Source organism: Trichechus manatus, unplaced genomic scaffold (assembly GCF_000243295.1).
Source record: "Trichechus manatus latirostris isolate Lorelei unplaced genomic scaffold, TriManLat1.0 scaffold00140, whole genome shotgun sequence".
Taxonomy (NCBI): Eukaryota; Metazoa; Chordata; class Mammalia; order Sirenia; family Trichechidae; genus Trichechus; species Trichechus manatus.
The window spans coordinates 2,462,718-2,481,232 of record NW_004444076.1 but is presented as its reverse complement, the minus strand read 5'-3'; the positions used below and the strand labels follow the sequence as shown (position 1 = coordinate 2,481,232).

General features: G+C 40.1%; 1 protein-coding gene across 8 annotated transcripts in view; it reads left to right on the top strand.

Moving 5' to 3' along the window:
• Nucleotides 1-18,515, top strand: part of DLG2 (discs large MAGUK scaffold protein 2) — a 2,186,317-nt gene that overhangs the window by 1,390,929 nt on the left and 776,873 nt on the right. For 7 of the 8 annotated variants that reach the window (XM_004385499.2, XM_004385503.1, XM_012558150.1 and 4 more), the window contains one exon: nt 8,895-8,948. The exons of the other annotated variant lie outside the window; for it this stretch is intronic. In XM_004385499.2, the coding sequence (XP_004385556.1) occupies nt 8,895-8,948 (54 nt within the window). The remainder of the gene's footprint in view (nt 1-8,894; nt 8,949-18,515) is intronic. 8 annotated transcript variants of the gene reach the window in all.

Below are 18,515 nucleotides of genomic sequence, written 5' to 3'. Positions count from 1 at the left end.
TATTAATTATGCATCACTATCACTGGGACATAATGATCACTCAATAAATGCTTAGTATTTTATTGTTGTTTACTGTTGTTACCTATCCTCAATTTTAATACTAATCAATTGAGGTCTGGGGTGTGCCACTCCTTTTTTCTGTCTCCATTTTCATATTTGTAAAGTGAAAGAGTGGAATTAAATAATCTGTAATGCCCCAGCTTTAGTTTTATATTTCTAGTGTGTATTCATTTTTCCTATTTTGTTCTTCCTCTCTCTTACACAGCCATCAATGTGTCTTTAATCAGTCACTTACCAAACATTTTCTGAAAGAACCCCTGAATGAGTTGCCCTGGGTGGGCCTTTGTCATTAGCTTTCTCCTAGATTATGCCTTCTGTAGGCCTGTTCACATGGTATATTGGAGCCCCAGTAACTGGACCAGAGCAAGGATAGGAGGATTCTGGGACCAGCCAGATCAAGGTAGAGAGAACTGACTTGTTGTTCAGCGGTAAGGCTTAGAGTACAAAGAGATCGGGTAATGTCTGATTCCAACCTGAGAGTCAATAGAGTGTGACTGTCAAGATCTTTTATCTTCTGGAACCAGACTGCTTGAGTTTGAAGGCATGGTCTTCAGATGGTCCTCTTTACCAGCTGTGTGATTTTGGGAAAATTACTTAAACTCTGAGCTTCAGATTCTTCACCTGTAAAATGAGGCAGTACCTGGATTGTATAAGGATTAAACAAGTTGATTTATATAAAGAAGTGTTATGTAAGTACTTGCTCTTATTATCCAGTCCAATATTAATAAACAAGGGGATCTAGGTGGAGCTGTGTCATGGTGCAATGAGCCTCCAGGTAGTGGTGATGCTCAGCAAGGCAATTGAAGATTCCACAGAAGTCCTGCAAGTTGGATTATGACCCACCCAACACTTAGGAATGTGGAGGTCCAGACAAACAAGTTTTGAAGAGGAGGGGAGGGAAAAGAGGTTTTCTCTTGGTGGCAATTAGAGTGCAATTCAGGAATTCAAGGCAGAAGCTGGCCCTCCAAACCTCTCCACTTTTTATTTCCAGAATGGGCCAATATGATAGAGGGTTAGGGGGAAAAATCTAACACAAAATGCAGTTAGCTTGGATTCAATCTTTGTCATACCCAATTCAGTACTTAATGCTGGAAGTACTTAATGGTCATTTTAGACCTGATGGGATTTAGAGATGGTACCTCAGTATGCTGCTTCTCTCGTCATGACTGACACATGGTCTATGTCTTAGTTTTCTAGTGCTGCTGTAATAGAAATACCACAAGTAGGTGGCTTTAACAAATAGAAGTTTATTCTGTCACGGTCTAGTAGGCTAGAAGTCCAAATTCATGATGTCAGCTCTCGGGGAAGGCTTTCTCTCTCTGTCAGCTCTGGAGGAAGGTGCTTGTCATCAATTTTCCCCTAAACTAGGAGCTTCTCAGTGCAGGGACCCCAGGTCCAAAGGACACGCTGTTCTCCTGGCTCTTGTTTCTTGGTGGTATTAGGTCCCCGAAAATTCATGTCCTTGCCACATGTAAAACACATTCACTCTATCATATCATAGCAAAAGTCAAATTAACTCCAAGTTCAAAATCCAAAAATTCCTCTTCTCTGTGAAATCTACAATACAAGGTATCTGCTTCCAAAGTACAATGGTGGAACAGGCACAAGCTAGACGTTTCCGTTACAAATGAGAGAAATTGGAGGGAAAGAAAGGATAACAGTTACCAAGCAAGCCAGCAGAACACATTACATTAGCCCTCAAGCCTTGAAAATAATCTTCTGTTCTCTGAGATCATTTAGGCAATGACCCTGCCCTCTAGACTCTAGGTATAGGCCATACTCCCTGGATTCTGAGTAGCAGCCCCTCGGCCCTGGGGTTCAGCTCTGCCTTCCAGGCCCACTGGAATGGCAACTCTGCTCCCTCTGACTTGGGCGGCCCCATTCTCCTAGTCCATCTGAGTGACTACTCCACCCTTTGAGACTGAGGCAGCTCTGCTTCCTGTGTTCCTTGTCTCTTCAGCTTCTACTTCCTGGTTCCTTGGCCTCTCAGCCCCTCAGGCCTCACTGCCCATGTCTGCCCTGCTGGGGCAAAGTGTTCCAAAGCTCTGCAGCTCTACAGATAAGTACCTGGAGGGACCACATTCCGTCAGGAAGCCTCCTGGGCAAAGGCACTCAGCTCTCTTGCACTGTAGGTTGGCTCCAGTGATGTCTCGCACTGGTCTCCTGGTTCTGCTGCTGCCTCTCATCATCTGTGCCATCTCCAGTGTAACACCTCTCCTCATTTCCTTCTGAGTCCTTACCAGAATTGTCTTATGATGTCCATAATTTCACTAACAGTCTCTTCAAGGCAATCTAGGCTTTTACTGTTAGGCACTTTAAAACTCTTCCATTCTCTGTCCTGATGATAGCCCTCTGTGTGAACTGTAAAGTCAAAAACTATTAACATGGTGTCTACCCATTAACCCATTGCCGTAGAGTCAATTCTGACTCATAGTGACCCTATAGGACAGAGTAGAACTGCCCCATAGGGTTTCCAAGGAGTGGCTGGTAGATTGGAACTGCCAGCCTTTTGGTTAGCAGCTGAGTTCTTAACCACTGTGCCACCAGGACTCCTCATGGTCTCTAGCAGCAGCCAATCTATACTAGCTATTATTTAGCTTGAGTTTCTTGATCTCCAGCTCTCTCGGTAAAATAGCACAATACTGACTCATTTAAAAACTTTCAGTTGCTTCCATTTTGTTTTAAGTTGGCGTGCCACCCCGTGTAGAAAATCATTCAAAAATCCTATGTCACTTCTTGTCCATTCTGAAACCTTGCCCTTTCAGGCTAGGAAGATAAACCAAAGGCACTGGACCCCTAAACCAGCTGATATGTTATTCTTACTTTTATTTTACCTCCTATTTAACTTGGCCTAATGACAACCACCTCCCTTTTACCTTTATGTCTCCCAGATCATTTGAAAACCCTGCACAATTCATAGCATCATCAGTGTTACTGTTTAGTTCTTGCTGTACCTATGTCACTTAACTACCTAGATTTTTCTCCTTTCTACCTTGCCTCTTAAAAGTTTAGGTAGAGGCCTGGGTCCACTTCTGTTTACCTTTCCACTGATGAACTTGTGTTTGTTAGATCTAAGCTTCCCACACTGTGTTCTTTGGATGACAGGCTTCAGTACCTCCCCTGCCAACACCTTTCTGGAGGTAGTGACGTCACTAGGGTTGGTGTCACCCACTGCATTTATTCATGGCGTCACCCTCCTATGAACTTCCTCCAGTACCAACCCATACAGAATCCTTAGTAATGTTTTTGTACTAGTGTTACTTGTAAATCACAGTTTCCATATATCACTCCTTCTTTTCCTTTAATTACTACTTCATTCTCAAAAAAGTTATTGATATAGGTTCATAAATACTAATTACCACGATATTGCAGCTAAAACACAAGAAATTTTGACAAAATCAGTGACTATAAGAACATCTGAAGCGATGAAAACAACAGTGCATGCTTGTAGTGAGTGAGTACAGATGAAACCATATGATTCTAGGTGTCACTGTAGTTGGATAATAATAACAGCTCTGACCGGAGAGCTTTAGAAGGTTCAAAAAGTAAATTAGCATAGAATTTTAGCCTTGTAGGTATATTGATACATGTAAGCTGGGCTTATGAAAATTGTTTTTGTTGTTATAACTAACTACAGGGATATTTTTATAAAAAATAATAAATTTATGCTGAAACACAGGACAAATTTTTATAAACAGTCATTTTGTTGTCTTCTGGTGCGGTCTGCACCCCCCACACTCCCCTAGTGACGCCATTGCTGCAGGAGACTTCCTCATTGCAGCTTGCCTGGTTACCAGCTGCCCACTTATGTCAGAGGTGTTTTGCAGATCTGGCACTTCAGAAATATTAATTGTAACCACATTAGTTACAATCAATGAACTCCTTTGGAAATTTTATTCATTATGTCATATTATTTATTAGATTCTGTTGGTGGCAAGCAACAGAAACTAATCTTTTACTGGCATAATTAAAATTGTTGATTTAATATAAGAATATTCAGATGTCCAAAGGAACTCAAGGACAGTAATGTGGCTGGGCTTCCTGAATAACTTGATCTAATAATTTACATTCTATCAGTATCCTCTCTGTGTCTTGTTTCTCTGTGAATAGCTCGTTATAAACTTGCTTTTTCCACATGGAAGAGTATATAATGTAAAAGGCAAACCTTTTACATTTTGTAGTTTGGACCAGCCATGAGAAGTTGATTTCTCTAATCCATTATAGTATCCAAAATCCTTGATTTACACGAAGACAAGCCTTGAAACTTCTGATTAAAGGGAGATTTTTCAGATTTGTAATGAATCTTCTTCAAATTAATAAGATAGGCATGTTGAATGTGTCTCCCACTTTATGGATCACTACCCAGGTACCTGTAGCTGTACAGTGGATAGTGGTGCAAGGGACTTGGAACTTGGGCAGCTTATATGTGGATGGAACATGATAGGCTCTATACACCCAGACTAAGAAGGGAAGACAGAAGACTGGAATCTGCTGAGGCACTGGTGGGATGTACCAAAAACCAAACCAAACCCATCACCGTCGAGTCAATTCCAACTCACAGTGACCCTATAAGGCAGAGTAGAACTGCCCCATAAGGTTTCCAAGGAGTGGCTGGTGGATTCGAACTGCTGACCTTTTAGTTAACAGCTGTATCTCTTAATCACTGCACCACCAGGGCTCCAGTGTGATGTAGGGGTCCAATAAAAGAGAGTATCCAATATGGAGAGAGAGGGCATGTATGGCAGGGTACTGTGGAATCAGAAGAAGCACGGAGAGAGCTGTCAGAGTACCAGGGAAATCAGTTTTAAGACTCAGAAATCAAACTCGATAAAACTAGGCATGAATTCACATGATTATAAAAGTAAGTATAGAAACAGGAGCCGGGCTGAGCTCTGATGAAACTATTGACTGGTGAGGAGAACACACTCATGGACCATACTTGGAATTCTACTGAATTCCTATTGCTACCACTATAGATCTTTATTCTGTACTGATAAATGTACCGTTGAGTACCTAAAAGATTCCAAGGTACTTCTTTGAAAGAAGAGTTAGAGGGCTGTGGGGTTCCTGGAACAAAGCAAGAGGAGGTAATAGCTAGAGTAACAGCACAGTGGGAATACGTGTTATTCAGGATGGCCCACCATGGCATCCCCTTAGCACTCACACCAGGGAGTTGCCAACATCAGATGTACGGTATGTATGTGAAAATAGCAACATTACATAGACAAGTGATAAATGGCATTATATAGGACATGGGTTTATATATAAAATTTATTCCCAAAACAAATCATTATAATTCATAAGAGGAAAAACAAAAATAAGATGAATGAAATCCCAATAATCAAACCAATAAATATTTGTTGATTAAAATTTACTAGACAATATGGGAAAATACAAATATTGGGTATAACACTCAGAGGGTTTTCTGTACAGTTAAGGAGGCAAGGGAAAATTTTTGGAGTTATGGGAACCAAATAGAAAGCATAGGAGAGACATCATCAAAACAAAAATAAGCAAAGAATACCAAAAACCAAGAAACCAAACCCGTTACCGTCGAGTCAATTCTGACTCATAGCGACCCTATAGGACATGGCAGAACTGCCCCATAGAGTTTCCAAGGAGCGCCTGGTAGATTTGAACTGCCAACCTTTTGGTTAGCAGCCATAGCTCTTAACCACTCCACCACCAGAGTTTAAGGCATCACTAAATTGCTTTCAACATCTAACATGCAAAATCCGAAGACATCTCTATCTCACCTTCAGGGGTGATCTTTGTTTTGTCTGGATCTTGTATGATACTTCAGTGTAGGAATCTCATATACTGCAGTACTGGGAGTTCCTCTCTTGTGATGGAGCCCCCTAAGTCTTGGGATCATATAGCAGCTTAGTGGGGAGAAAACTGATTTTGAAGTCAGAAAAGCTAGTGTTCAGATCTCAGCTCTCATTTTCCCTGAGCCTCAGTTTTCTCATCTATAACATGAGGATAATGATAATAATGCCTCTTGAATACAATTTTGTAGAGATTAGTTGAGTATATTTATGCATATAATTATACATGAGAAATAAGTAATAAATGGTAGTTATTGTTATTATTACTTTTGACATGAGAGGTTGTCTTAGAGCAGTCTAATCTAATGCAATCTCATCAGGCCTCTTGAATGCAATCATAGCCACTAGCGGAGGCATTCAGGATTTTGTGGGTACAAAGAGTTCACAACTATCCAGCAATATCCTTACACTAGTCCATGTTCAGGGACATTTGTTGATAGTATCTAACATTAATTCTATAAATTAATGTAAAAAGTTACAGTTTACAAAGTACGATCAAATAATAGCACCTCATTTGATCTTCAAACAACCTTTTGGAAAGATGATTATTACTATTCATTCCCATTCTACAGGAAAAAGGGAGGGAAAATGAATCAGAAATGGTTAGTGGACTTGCCCCCAGATGACACCACCAAGAAGTTTCTGAACCCCCAAATCATAAATCAGGTGATTGCTGAGCCTAACTTGAATGCAGATCTTCTAAATTCAAACCTCATATTGTTCTCCCTGTATTACATGCTTCTTAGAAAGCATTGTTTTGTTTTTGTTTTTTTGGTTTTGATGGAATCCATTGGGAACTGTCTTTATCCAAAGCCCCTATTTACCCACAAGGTACTTCCCATCAGGAGTTATGAATATACCATGAACACGTAGTTGACCCACTATGTAGATATGTAGACCAGGATTATGATCACCATGTGTTTTTGGTTAAAACATGGAATTTTGCTTTGTAGAATCTACTGGATTGCCATTTGTTGTATCACTTGATTAGGATTCCACAGGCACACATGGGCATTAAAAAGCTATTAACTCTGTTAACTCCAGAGGGCACAGCTAATGAAATGTCCCAAAAGTTGAGCACTTGCCAAAACCACCCTGTCGTATAGGACAGCTCTCGATTAATCATGATGAGATTACTTCCTTTATCTAAATGAAATCTGTAATTTGGGGAGGAGATTAAAGATCCTTGTGGGGATAAAGGGAAAGTTGCTGTGAAAATTCTAGAAACTAAAAATAAAGATAGGTCTCCTCAATATTCATGAAGTCAGATTGGTTGATGCAAATAGAGATTGCAACCTCTTATTTTCTAATGACTTGGCTTGTAGCACTTGGTGTTACTCAGATTCCTACTCCACTTTAAAGGGGATGACTGCAGTTTGCACAAAATATTTTTTTTAGAAGAAAGTTTAACACAGAAGAAAACATTCTTTGATGGTTACCGGGGGGGGAAGGAAGGTGAGGGTTATTTACTAACTAGATAGTAGATAAGAACTATCTTAGATGAAGGGAAGGACAGCACACACTACAGAGGCAGTCAGCATAACTGGACTAAATCAAAGCTAAGAAGTTTCCTGAATACATTCAAACACTTTGAGGGACAGAGTAGCAGGGGAGGGGTCTGGGGACCATGCTTTCAGGGGACATCTATGTCAACTGGCATAACAAAGCTAATTAAGAAAATGTTCTGCGTCCTACTTTGGTGAGTGGCATCTGGGGTCTTAAAAGCTTTCAAGCAGCCATCTAAGATGCATCAATTGGTCCCAACCACCTGGAGTAAAGGAGAATGAAGAACACCAAAGACACAGGAAAGTAGTAGCCCGGGGACAGAAAGGGCCACATAAACCAGAGACTTCATCAGCCTGAGACCAGAAGAACTAGATGGTGCTCGGCTACCACCAATGACCGCCCTGGCAGGGAACACAACAGAGAGTCCCAGATGGAGCAGTAGAAAGATGGGGTGCAGAACTCAAATTCTAGTAAGAAAACCAGACTTAATGGTCTGTCTGAGACTGGAGGGACCCCAGAAGACATGGCCCCTGGATTCTCTATCAGCCCAGAACTAAAACAATTTCTGAGGCCAACTCTTCAGACAGGGATTGGACTGGACTGTGGGACATAAAGTGATACTCATGAGGAGTATGCCTCTTGGCTTAAGTAAATAGAAGAGACTAAATGGGCAGCTTCTGTCCAGAGGTGAGATGGGAAGGCAGAGAGGGTTAGGAGCTGGTTGAATGGGAATCAGGGGTGGAAAGGGGGAGTGTGCTGTAACAGTACGGGGAGAGCAATTAGAGTCACGTAACAATGTATGTATAAATTTTTGTATGGGGAAAAATAAATAAAATACAATAAAAAAATAAAAAGAAAAGAAAGTTTAATATATCCAGTACTGTTTTCTGCCATCTTTGATTAATTTTTTAAATTTTCCACCAGAAGATTCCTGATGTATGTAATCAGCAGGTGCATAAATGATGAAGAAAAGATATGATACAACATGTGTAAATGTATATTTAAGATGCCAATAAGTGAACCCTTCTCTTTTGCATTGAATCCGACCTACTCTCAAAAGGCAGTTTAAAGAGAAGAGCTGTAAATAACAGTTTAGGTTTACTTTTGCTTCCTTGAGAGAGAAATCAAATTTCTTTAGCAAAGCTGTTACTGTTTTAAAATGAAATGTTGCAAAATTTAACTTTCATAGAATTTATTAGAAATCCTTGCTTCATACATAGCACAAATCTTCACCTCCTGTGCTGTTGGGTAAAAGTTAAGAGAAAATCATTGCAAGTCTTGTTGCTTATTTCATTTCATTATGTGATAAATGTAGCAAACAAGTACTCAGAGTGAGGAGAATGGGAAGCTCTGAGCCATTTCATTTGTTCCCCTTAGAGCCTGACATGGTACCTGTACATGTCCTCAAGAAATGCTAGTTGAGCTCTTTGTTAAATAAGTTAACAGATTCCATCTTGGAACAGATTGTTTTTAACATTTTTTTCTACTTCTCTTTTTTAGGCCAGTCCTGCTCCTATAATTGTCAACACAGATACTTTGGACACGATTCCTTATGTAAGTAACAGTTTGATTAAGATTTTCTTTAAGAACTATGGTATATTTTAGTCAGTTGAATTTAAAATTCAATGTATATTCAGTTTCACCCAATCCAGATAATCTTCTGAAGTGATACGTAGAATTAGTGTTGTGAGTTTTCTTCTGATATTTGCTAAACCTCTGCTTAATCATATAAATATTTCTCTTTTTCATCCATTGTTTTGTAAAACACAAAGACCTATCATGAAAAATCAATAAACAATACAAAGATGATTCTGTTCAAATGTTAGTTTCTAGGTGGTTCATTAGGAAGACATTGCTCATGGCAGCGATGGACAGACTTCTCTGGGTTTCTTGTTAAAGGGTTATTCTGATCAAATTTCTATGACAGTGCCGAGAACATAAGTGATCGATAAATATTGGATTTTATTAGGCTTCTAATAAGAATTGGAACAAAAGTTTTGTGGGGGTTAAGTCTGACTATATAATGATATGTATGATTCTACAAAAACATAGAGCTCATGAGATAGTACTATAAACCAGATCAGTAAAGCCTAGGATCCTGGACCTGTGTTACAACTACTATGATGGTCCAAGTTCTTGAAGGCAGAGTCTGGCTAGGCAGGGCAGATCGCATATAGGCAACAGACCACAGTGTGAGGGAGTGGTTTTCATTATCGGGAGTTTCACAGGGCTTTATGAGTGGACCTTGGGTGATGGGGGGAGAACGATGATCTGGGATGATGTGACAGTAATAGGTCCATGCAGACAGGGGCTTTGAAACAAGAAGTACTACAGAACAAGAACAAGCAGATTCCTGGTCTTTGATTAAATGAGCAAACATATGTGAAGCGCTTAGAACAATGCCTGGCACAAAATGCTCAGCGTCAGCCCACTCTTAGACCCCAACCTCCAATGCCTGTAATGACCAAGTAAATCACAGAAATAAGTGAAGCAGGTGGAGTGAGGGCTATGGGGAGTAGAGAGCACATGGGCCTCTAAAGGACAGCTGCCACTCATTTCCAGCAGGTTGTTACCATGAAGAATGGGACCCAGTGTTGTCAGATCGTCCAGTGTTTCAAAAGTAGTTGGAAATTTGTGTTTTTATCTAACATTTTGTGATTTTTAAATTCAGAGCCGTGGTGGCGCAGTGATTAAGAGCTCGGCTGCAAATAAAAAGGTTGGCAGTTTTAATCCACTGGCAGCTCTTTGGAAACACTATGAGGCAGTTCTACTCTGTCCTATAGGGTCGCTAAGAGTTGGAAGTTTTTAAATACAAGCAACTGACTTACAAGAGTTCAAACACTGTGTCAAACAAAATGTGTGTAGTCCTTAGGCTGCCCATCAGGAGATGTCCGCTTCCAAGGAACTGGAGGTCCTAAGCAGGTTTGCAAGCAGGGACTCAGCCACAGGGGGAAAGAATGCTAGAACTGGAGTACAAGTTCTTGGGACTTGATTACAGGAACAAGTGACTTAAACTGGGACATAAGATCAGGACAAGAATAACAGCAAGCTTAACTGAATGCTGAATCACCTGAACTAGGACTTCTTAAATCTTTCTGAATAAGAGCAGTATGGGGCCAGACCAGAAATGGAGCTAAATTTACTGGTAAGAATCAAGTGGCCCATGGGACCATAGTCTTGAGGGACGTCTATGTCAATTGGCATAACATGGTTTATAAAGAAAATGTTCTACATCCCACTTTGGTGAGTAGCATCTGGGGTCTTGAAAGCTTTCAAGCAGCCATCCAAGATACACCTATTGGTCCCATCCCTCCCGGATCAAAGGAGAATGAAGAAAACCAAAGACACAAGGAAAATACTAGCTCTGAGGACTAAGGGATCACATGAACCAGAGACTCCAGCAGCCCGAGACCAGAAAAACTAGATGGTGCCCAGCTACCACTGATGACTGCCCTGACGGGGAACACAACAGAGAGTCCCAGACAGAGCAGGAGAAAAATGTGAAACAGAATTCAAATTCACATAAAAAGACCAGGCTTAATGGCCTGACAGAGTCTGGAGGAACCTCCGAAACTATGGCCCCCAGAAGTTCTGCTCACCCAGAACTGAAATCATTCCTGAAGCCCACTTTTCAGACAAAGATTAGACAAGCATATAAAACAAAAAATTAATCCACGTGAGGAACGTGCTGCTTAGTTTAATCAAATATATGAGACCAAATGGGCAGCTCCTGTCCAAAAGCAGGGCAGGAAGGCAGGAAGGGACAGGAACTGGAGAAATGGACACAGGGAACCTGGGGTAGAAAGGGGGAGTGTACTGTCACATTGTGGGGATTGCAACCAGTGTCACAAAACAATATGTGTATATATTTTTGAATGAGAAATTAACTTGAGCTGTGAACTTTCACCTAAAGCACAATAAAAAAAATTGCAAATTTTCTAAAATAAAGCAAAGAGGACTCAGAGCCTGGGATGGGTCTGGAAAATTAAAAAAAAAAAAAAAAAAGAATCAAGTGGCCAGCTGTGGAATGTAAAAGGCTATGTAGAAGGAAGCAAAGCAATGTGTTAAAGGCACATGGTGCCACGTTCTATCTCTTACTTTTCCTACCAGAAACCCTGGTGGTGTGGTGGTTAAGTGCTATGGCTGCTAACCAAAAGGTCAGCAGTTGAACACCACCAGGCGCTCCTTGGAAACTCTATGGAGCACTTCTACTCTGTCCTATAGGGTCATTATGAGTCGGAATCGACTCAGTGACGATCAGTTTTTTGGGTTTTTTGGTTTACTCTTCCTACCTTCTTTTACTTATCCAACGTTTATATTGGGGTTACTGTATGCCTGACACTATTTAAGTACTTAACAAATATTTACTCATTTCATCCTCATAACAATCCTATGAGATAAATACTAGTAATATCTCCATTTTATATACATGGAAAATAAGACAGAAATTAAGTAGCTTGTCAAGGTCTCACAGTAAAAGACACAGCAAAGATTTGAACCCAGATAGCCTGACTCTAGGGTCTGAGGACTCACTTAACTCCTATTATGTTGCCATGTATGTTTCTTTCTTCCTCCCCTTGTTTTCTGCCTCTTAGCTTGGGAGCAAAGTTTGCTTACATACTCCTCTGATATATATGGATTTGGGTGACACATACCTTGTCACAGAGGTTTCGATACTCGCATAGCAGGGATCCCTGTATATATATGGTAAGGAATCCTGTGACATAAACAAATCTCTTTACGATAGCTGTTAGCAAAGCTGATGAGGAGTGCTTTGAAGAAGTAGACATGGAGCAGAGAGGCTTGGTTTTATGAGTAGGACTACTTCCTTGTGGTGGATCTGTATTATTTACAAGGCTTCTATTAGGCTGCCCATGTCTTAACTGCTAGATGCCTTCATGTACAAATAAGTTGTCAATAGGATCTAAGGATTCTGCACAGACATGTTCAATTGGTATCCTAACTAATTTTATAAAATCAGCTACAAATAACAAATTAATCAAATCACTCCCATTCCCCTAAATACCAACTTTGTATCTGATCTTGAGTTCTTTGAAGGACTTTTTATTTTTTTAATCTACAACTTTTTGCACTTAATTCAATCATCTTCATGCTTCCTTAAGAGTTGGAATCTCTGGAGTTTTCTGAGTACATCGGTATGGTGAAAATATTCCAAATTCCATGACATTGTGTCCTTGAGCAATTCATTTAACCTTTCTAGGCCTCAATTAATCTATAAGAGGAAATTATAATACCTACATCAGAGGTTATTGTGGGGATCAAATGAGATTATGCGTGTGAAATCATGCTTAACTTTTGGTTAACTGCGGTTTATCATTTTATTTAACAAGCAATAACTTAAAAAAAAAAAAAAAACATTTGATAAATCACATGCTAGACTTTGGGGAGATGGCAAATATGAGTGTGTTTCCCCATGTGGAAGAAACATGAATATACTCTCTGCTGGAAATGGCATATTTAGCACACAGCCATTAAGGTGGCTATGCTTTGGATCTTGGCCTGGCTGCGATCACTTCTCCACTTTGTTCCCGACTCACTGGGTAACCTTGAGCAAATCACTGTTACTTTTGCAGTCTATTTTCTCATTCCCCAGTGTTCTCTGCTTTGTTTCCTCTTCACTTTTCTCGTGTTCTGGTTGGTCTAATTTCAGCTCTATTTAATGAAAACACGACTTCAGAGTTCCCCAGGGCTTTTAGTCATATTGCATAAGAACGCTTCCTTCTTTAAAAATATTACCTAGATGACAAATTTTAGCTTATATATTAAAGTCGCTGCAAAAAATAATTTCATTACAACTAAATGTATTAATTTTGCTTCTTAACAATTTGATTTTGGAAATAAATGTCCTTGTGGAAACCGCGTCTTGGCATACATGAACATGGTGATTGAATAACTAGAGGAAATCTGTGAGGTCAAAGGGAATTTTTAAGTAAATGTGTAATAAAGTATAAAAGATGGTTAAAGGGATCTCTTCCTTTTTTTAGGAAGGTAAATTAAGGGACATTAGAGCTTTTAAGCCATCTGCCCTTAAAGAAGAGCTCACAGGTCCTTATCTCAAATAAACTCATTCTCGTATGATGTCATGACATTTTAGGGTTGGGATGGGATCTTGCACGTGGCATACTCCAGCCTTTCACGCAAAGCAGGAATCCCCTATATGAAGATTTAATAATCACTCAAGGAGATGCAAGGATCAAAAAAAAAAACCCACATTTTCCCATGTTAGCCCTCTCTAGTTTCTATTTTTCACTCAGTCTTTTTATCCCATTAGATGTTGGATATTATGCCAGGTACTGAAAATACTCTGTTCTTCGAGAGTTCAGAGTGAATAGAGCCTGCTAATGACTTAAGTCCAGTTCCCTGAAAGCTGAGTTAGTGAAAAGATAGCACGTTGTCCTCTGGATACTGTGTGGCCCACTGACATGGTGCCCCTCCTCTCCAGACACGCTTCTTCTTTTCAGCACACCTTCAGAGCTCTGTCAATACACCATCCAAGCAAATCTCATCCTTTCTACTTTAGAAAAATAAAATGAATCAGATAGATTCTAGAATGCCTCTTTTCTTCATTGACCTCTAGCATTTACTTCATAGTTTGGTTATATTATGACTTTTTTAAAATAGATTGTGAGAAGGGGTATACTCAAGAGTGACAAATTTTAAATCTCATTAAGGCGCTTGAACTTCAGTTCATACAAACACAAGCCCTCATTTTTCAGATACTAGTATTCTAGTTCAACTAGTAAATAGCAGAGCTTTTTTTTTTTGGGCGGAGGAACGGTGGTGGGGAAGAGGTTCTGGAATTTACACTCTATCAGAAAGACCAACCACCAAAGAAATGGTTGCAATGTAGTGTGATAACTTCTATGAAAGGAAAGGAGGAGGCTGCAGAGCACACAACAGGAGCACTACACCTAACTTCAGCTTTCCAGAAGAAATGTTATTTAAGCTGAGCTGTAAGATGTGTAGAAGTGAGCCAGGCAGAAGTCAGCAAACGGTGTTCTAACAGCATGTGCTTATCACTACACATTACCCACTTTTGTTAATATGTCTTTTGTCCACTAGACTACAAGAGAGGCTATTTTTTTTAAATCATCCCAAGAGATTTAGGGAAAAAAAACTAGCATTAAAAACTGGCCAAGATTCGTACTAAGTGTCTTATTGTTTTACTTTAGTGAATCCTTATAGTTTTATTTGTTCCTTGATGTTTGAAGTATCTCTTATCCACCCTTCATCCCCACTTCAATTCAGCATCCAGAAGCTGCTTAGGGTCACCAGTAGCTTGTAAAAGTGTCCTATAAATTACAGAGTGCCATCTCTCAAACTTCAGTGTGGATAAGGATCAACCGAGATGCTTGTAAAGACAAATTTCTCCACCCAACTCGCAGAAATTCTGATTCCATAGGTCTGGGGTTGGGCTAGGGATTCTGCAATTTTAACAATCTGCCAGGTGAAGCCAATGCTGCCAGGCCACACATCACACCTTGAGTGGCACTGCTGTGGAGAAACTAGACAAATATTTCTCAAGGTTTTTCCCTCCTTGTTCTTCAGTCTGATCTGCCAGGCTGAGCTCCTTGGAACAAGAGTGGCTTCTTTGCCCAGGTATGTGGAACAAGCACCTTCAGAGGAACTCTGCACAGAAACAATGGCCTACATGGTGACTTCCCCGTCCTCCCTTTCCACCAGTCACATTCTCCAACTATAGTATTTTCCCATTGCCTCCCACTTTATGTCCAGTATGACAAGCCAAAGTGAAGTCTTCCCCACCCATGGATGAGGAGTTACAAGTAGAGTAGTCCACAAACTGCCCCCTGTAAGAGCACCACAGGCTCAGAAAGATTGAAGGAGGTTTGTGGATAGTAACTAGATCAGGGTTTCTGTTCGTATTTTTTTATTTTTTGTTTTTAAGACTCATTCAGTTTAAACAGCAGTCTTATAACTTCATGATAAGAAACTGACAGAAGAATCACAAAATGTTTAAGACAGTTTTCAGTAATCGCTTGCATTTGCCTCCACAGATGTCATTTATGAGAGTCTTTAAAGTGAATGAGCTTTTAAGGGTCGTGAGAACAGGGACCATGTCTTCCACATGAGCATATCCCACAATTCCTGAGGAGAGTGCAGATTATTTAGAAGGTTTGAAAATATCCAAGTCTAAAATGGAGGAAATGAAACCGATTCACAAAAGTTAGGAGGATAATTTTGATGATTAAATTAGGTAATATATATAAAGCATACTTGGAATACAATGGGTCCTCGATAAACGTTAGTATATTTCTCCCTTCTATTTATTATTATTTATTGTATAGAACTGCTCTGTCCAATAGAACTTTCTGCCATGATGCACATATTCTATATCTTTACTGCCTAACATGGTACCCACTAGCCACATGGGACTTGTGAATTCTTCAAATGTGGCCAATGCAACTGAGAAACTAAATTTTTAATTTTATATTATTTTAATTGATTTAAGTTTAAATAACCACATGTGGGTTGTATCTACTATATTGGACACACAGGTCTAGAACCTAGGACAACATAGTAAGTACTCATTAACCAACCCTTTGCCATCAAGTTGATTCAGACTCATAGTGACCCTATAGGACAGAGTAGAACTGCCCCATAGGGTTTCCAAGGAGCAGCTGGTGGATTTGAACTGCCCACCTTTTGGTTAGCAGCCGAGCTCTTAATTGCTGTGCCACCAGGGCTCCAGTACTCATTATATGTGTTTAATTTGTTGAACTGATTCTTTTCCTAAATAATCCAGTCTTAAGTCACTAGGACACTAAACAGATATTCATATGTTTAAAGAGAGAGTGAAAAGGGCAGCTATCCCAAGGGAAGGCTAAGAGGTGTGGTGAAAGAACTAAGACAGCAAGATCCAACCCAAAAAATAAGTTTCTGTAATATTGGCCAGTGCTTCTCAAACTTTAAAATGCATACAAATAACTGAGGTTCTTGTTAAAAATGCTGATTCTGATTTAGTAGGTCTTGAGTTGGACCTTAGAGTCTATCGCCCACAAGCTCCCTGTTAATGATGTTGCTGCTAGTCTGTGGACCATACTTGAAGAAGCAAAGGTATAGATGGATTCATATAACTCTTATTGGCCCCTATCCCTGAACTAGGCTAAGGCTTCTGCATTCTTGACTCAATAGTTCAAGATTAAGTCAGAGGAATGTTATATTTTATCAAAAGTACACTGCCTAATCTTATGGTGAATGTGTATTAAGCACCTTGTAAGAAGTCCTGGTGGCGCAGTGATTAAGCGCTAGGCTGCCAACTGAAAAGGTTGGCAGTTTGAAACTACTGGCTGCTCCATGGGAGAAAGACCTGGCAATCTGTTTCTGTAAAGATTACAGCCTAGGAAACTCTATGGGGCAGTTCTTCTCTGTCCTGTAGGGTTGCTATGAGTCAGAATTGACTCTATGGCAATGGGTTTATGGAGTGCAGTTCTACTCTGAAACACATGGGTTCCCCATGGGTCAGAATCAGTCGAGGTCGTTTGGTTTGGTTTGGTTTTTGGTATATATCAGCAAGAGTACTCATAACAACGCTGGAAGGAAGATACTATTATCCCCATATTACAAATAATGAAACAGAGGTTCAGCTAGATAATTTGACTTCACCAAAACTCACGCAGGTACTCACTGGCGGGTAAATTTAGAACCTCATTGTGCCTGAATCCAAAGCCTCACATTTTACTCTCTTGTTACTCAAAGTGTGCTGCACAATTGAGCAGCATTCGCTTCACCTGAAAGCTTGCTAGAAATGGCAGAGCCTCCCCTTAGACCCTCATCCCAGACCTACTAAATCAGAATATGCATTTTAAGATCCCCAGGTAATTCATAATCATATTAATATTTGAAAAGCACTCTTCTGTTCCACCTCTTAGCTTTTAGTACAAAGTAACATAGAAGTGGAAGAGTAGAGAATATGTTGATTGTGGCAGCTGAGAAATAGATTCAGATAGGTCAGATTTGACCCTCAAACAAATATCGATAGCTCTGTCTCTATCCCTAAAATGCTATTGTCTCATGGACGTAGTTAAACCAAAGTTAAGCCATTTTCGGCAGGTCAGGATCTTTCATTTCTGGATAATACTACATTCCCAACAGATAAAAATATCAGCAATATAGTTTTAACAGTGTTGATGGGAAAAACTAAAAAGAAACAACTTGTTTGTTGAAGGATAAATGAACTAAAATCAGCAAATTCTTCCAAAATATCTTGCAATTATTAATCACGTCAGGACGGCTGAAAGAAACAAACATACTTCCGCTTCCCCTCCTATCATGGCTTATTCTGGAAAGCTATCCAATTAAAAGTGAATAGTAGCCTGAATCACAAGGGTCTGTTGTTGTATGTAGTGACTCAAGACATTAACGCCTAATTATGCAGCTCTACACCCAAGTGCTTGGTCATCCCACTTCTGTAATACAGTAACTTCCTCCTGAGAGAGCTCTTATCCTCAGTTTCCTGCTGCTGGAATCAACCAGAAATGCCATTTAAGCCTTGCTTATCAACACCTTTTAGTCTCAAGCCCATTCTTGGGCTCCTGAGTGAACCCCCTTGCTAACTGAGTTGCTTCTCTATGTCCCTGAACACACATCATAGTTTATTTTCTCTGTCCCCTTTTCTTACCACACTGAAATGTAACCACCCAAACCAGAATAGGAGTGGATTAGGTCCAGATCCCGCCTGGCGCAGCCTGTCTAAACAGAGAAGCAGACACAGCTGTTAAGGCAAGGTGAAAAACGTTTATTTAGTTGGCCAGGTAAAGAATGCTCACCGGGACTTGCATCGCCAAGATGGCTCCCTGAAACTGGGCAGGGGTCAGCTTTTATGGGACTGTTACAGTTAGCAGAATCAAGAGGTTATACATATTCACGATTCCTTGCTGATAATTCATACTGGGGCAGGGCTAAGAATTAGCAGGAAGTGACTGACGGACCCTTCACTTCTGAAATGGGCTCGGCTATCACCCAATGGTGTAAGTCCGGTGACTTTTCATTCCTTGACATGAGTCTTTTGGTTCCTTGGCATGAGTTTTCCAATCTATCTGTGCATGCCTGGTGGTCTGGTGCCGGTTCTCCTGGGACTTG